Here is a 1,658-nt window from a genome sequence, read left to right as displayed (position 1 = left end):
TTCCGTAGTTCAAGAACGCCCTATTTGGTTGTGCATATGGCTATCCAGAATAAAGACTACATTTCCCAGCGTCCTCTGCAGCTACATGTGGCCATATGACCAAATTCAGACCAATGAAATAAGCGCAAGTTTGGCGTTGTCTATGCGCCTTTCTTCAGTGGCAGGAATAGATGAGATGGCAATTAGGGGGAGGAGATGGGACAGCAACAAGATGAAGGAAGGGAGACTGGTCCCTGACACTGAGATGTCACCGTATTAGCACTCCGTGATTATGTGAGACTTTACATGAAGGAAGAATCAACCTTCATCTTGTCTGAGCCAGTATGATTTCGGGCCTCTTTGTTACAGCAGCGGAACGCTACATTAACTAACACAAGGACAAAGATGACTCTCATGGGCCTCTGGTTATTAGCTAAGAGATAAAGCCTCATCCTGCCCAGCATCTACTTTGCCCACCCCGTTTTACCCTCACTTACACAGCTGCTCCCAACTCCTCCCATAATCCCCCCAACATTTCCCAAGTTTTCCACGAGTTTAATGCGCACGTCTCAGTAGCCAATGGCAAGGGAGGATAAAAACGGGAAGAGGAAAAGAAGGCCCTCGACACGCACATGGGGAGGGAAGGAGGGCGCAAGTCAGAAGCTGGAGCGGGGAGGTACCCTTCCTGGGGCGTCACATCTCGTCCAACCCGTAGTCCTCCTCAGGGAAGTCCCCCGTCGTCACAACCGATGGCTTGACGAAGGCACCGTACTTGGCCTGGCATTCAAAGTAGCGTTTCCCATTCACACTGCGGGGCACGATGGAGGAGGCACTGGTCAGAAAGCCTCAAACGGTTCTGACCCCCATACGCTAGTATGGGCAGGCTCACCCAGCAGTACGCACGTGGCCTTACGCATGTACCCACGTATATGCCCACAGAGACACAGACGCCAGAGCGGGAATGGTTGTTACCTGCCGTCGTTTTTCCCAAGTGGTTCATCATAGCGGATGCCAATCCAGTAGCCAGGCTTGAAATCTGTGAGTCCTGCCAGGGGAGAAATCCCGGTGAAACCTACAGGTGCAGCTCGGCCCACATTCATGCCTGCCTACTGAGTGCAAGGCCTGCCTTGGCAGAAACCTCCTTGCTTCCTTCACTGCCGCCACCCAGAACCATCCCCATCTCCTGCCTGGACTAACGCAGCAGCCCTTCACTGTCTCCCTGCTCCCACCCTGCCCCCTCTTATCCACTCAACATCCCAGCCAAAGAGGTCTTTGTAAAATCTCAGGGAGACACACCACTGGCTTGCTCCAAATTCTTCAAAGGCTGCCCATCCCACTCGGCATAAAATCCACACTGTTCACGGTCAACTGGTTTTTGACAAAGGTGCCAAGACAACTCGGCGGTGAAAGAACAGTCTCTTCCGTAAACGATGCTCCAACTACAGAATATCCACATGCCAAGAGTGAAGCTGGACTCCGACCTCACACTACAGACAAAAATCACCTCAAAACGGATCAAAGACCTAAAAACAGCTCTCGGAAGAAAACGTAGGGGTAAATCTTTAAGACCTTGGATTTCATAATGGTTTCAGATATAACATCAAAAGCGTAAGCAACAAAAAAAAAAATAAGTAAGTTAGACTTCATCAAAATGAAAAACTGTTGGGCTTCAATGGACA

General features: G+C 50.2%; 1 protein-coding gene across 1 annotated transcript; it reads right to left on the bottom strand.

Annotated features, from left to right (window-relative positions):
• Window positions 1–491: 491 nt before the first annotated feature.
• Window positions 492–1,152, bottom strand: TBCB (tubulin folding cofactor B). Its single transcript, XM_023725900.1, has 2 exons — window positions 952–1,152; window positions 492–787 (listed from the first exon to the last, which is right to left on the bottom strand). The coding sequence occupies exons 1-2, from the start codon at window positions 1,077–1,079 to the stop codon at window positions 673–675; spliced, it is 243 nt and encodes an 80-aa protein (XP_023581668.1). The 5' UTR covers window positions 1,080–1,152; the 3' UTR covers window positions 492–672.
• Window positions 1,153–1,658: the final 506 nt, after the last annotated feature.

Source organism: Trichechus manatus, unplaced genomic scaffold (assembly GCF_000243295.1).
Source record: "Trichechus manatus latirostris isolate Lorelei unplaced genomic scaffold, TriManLat1.0 scaffold04227, whole genome shotgun sequence".
Lineage (NCBI taxonomy): Eukaryota > Metazoa > Chordata > Mammalia > Sirenia > Trichechidae > Trichechus > Trichechus manatus.
This window is presented reverse-complemented; position numbering and strand designations above follow the sequence as displayed.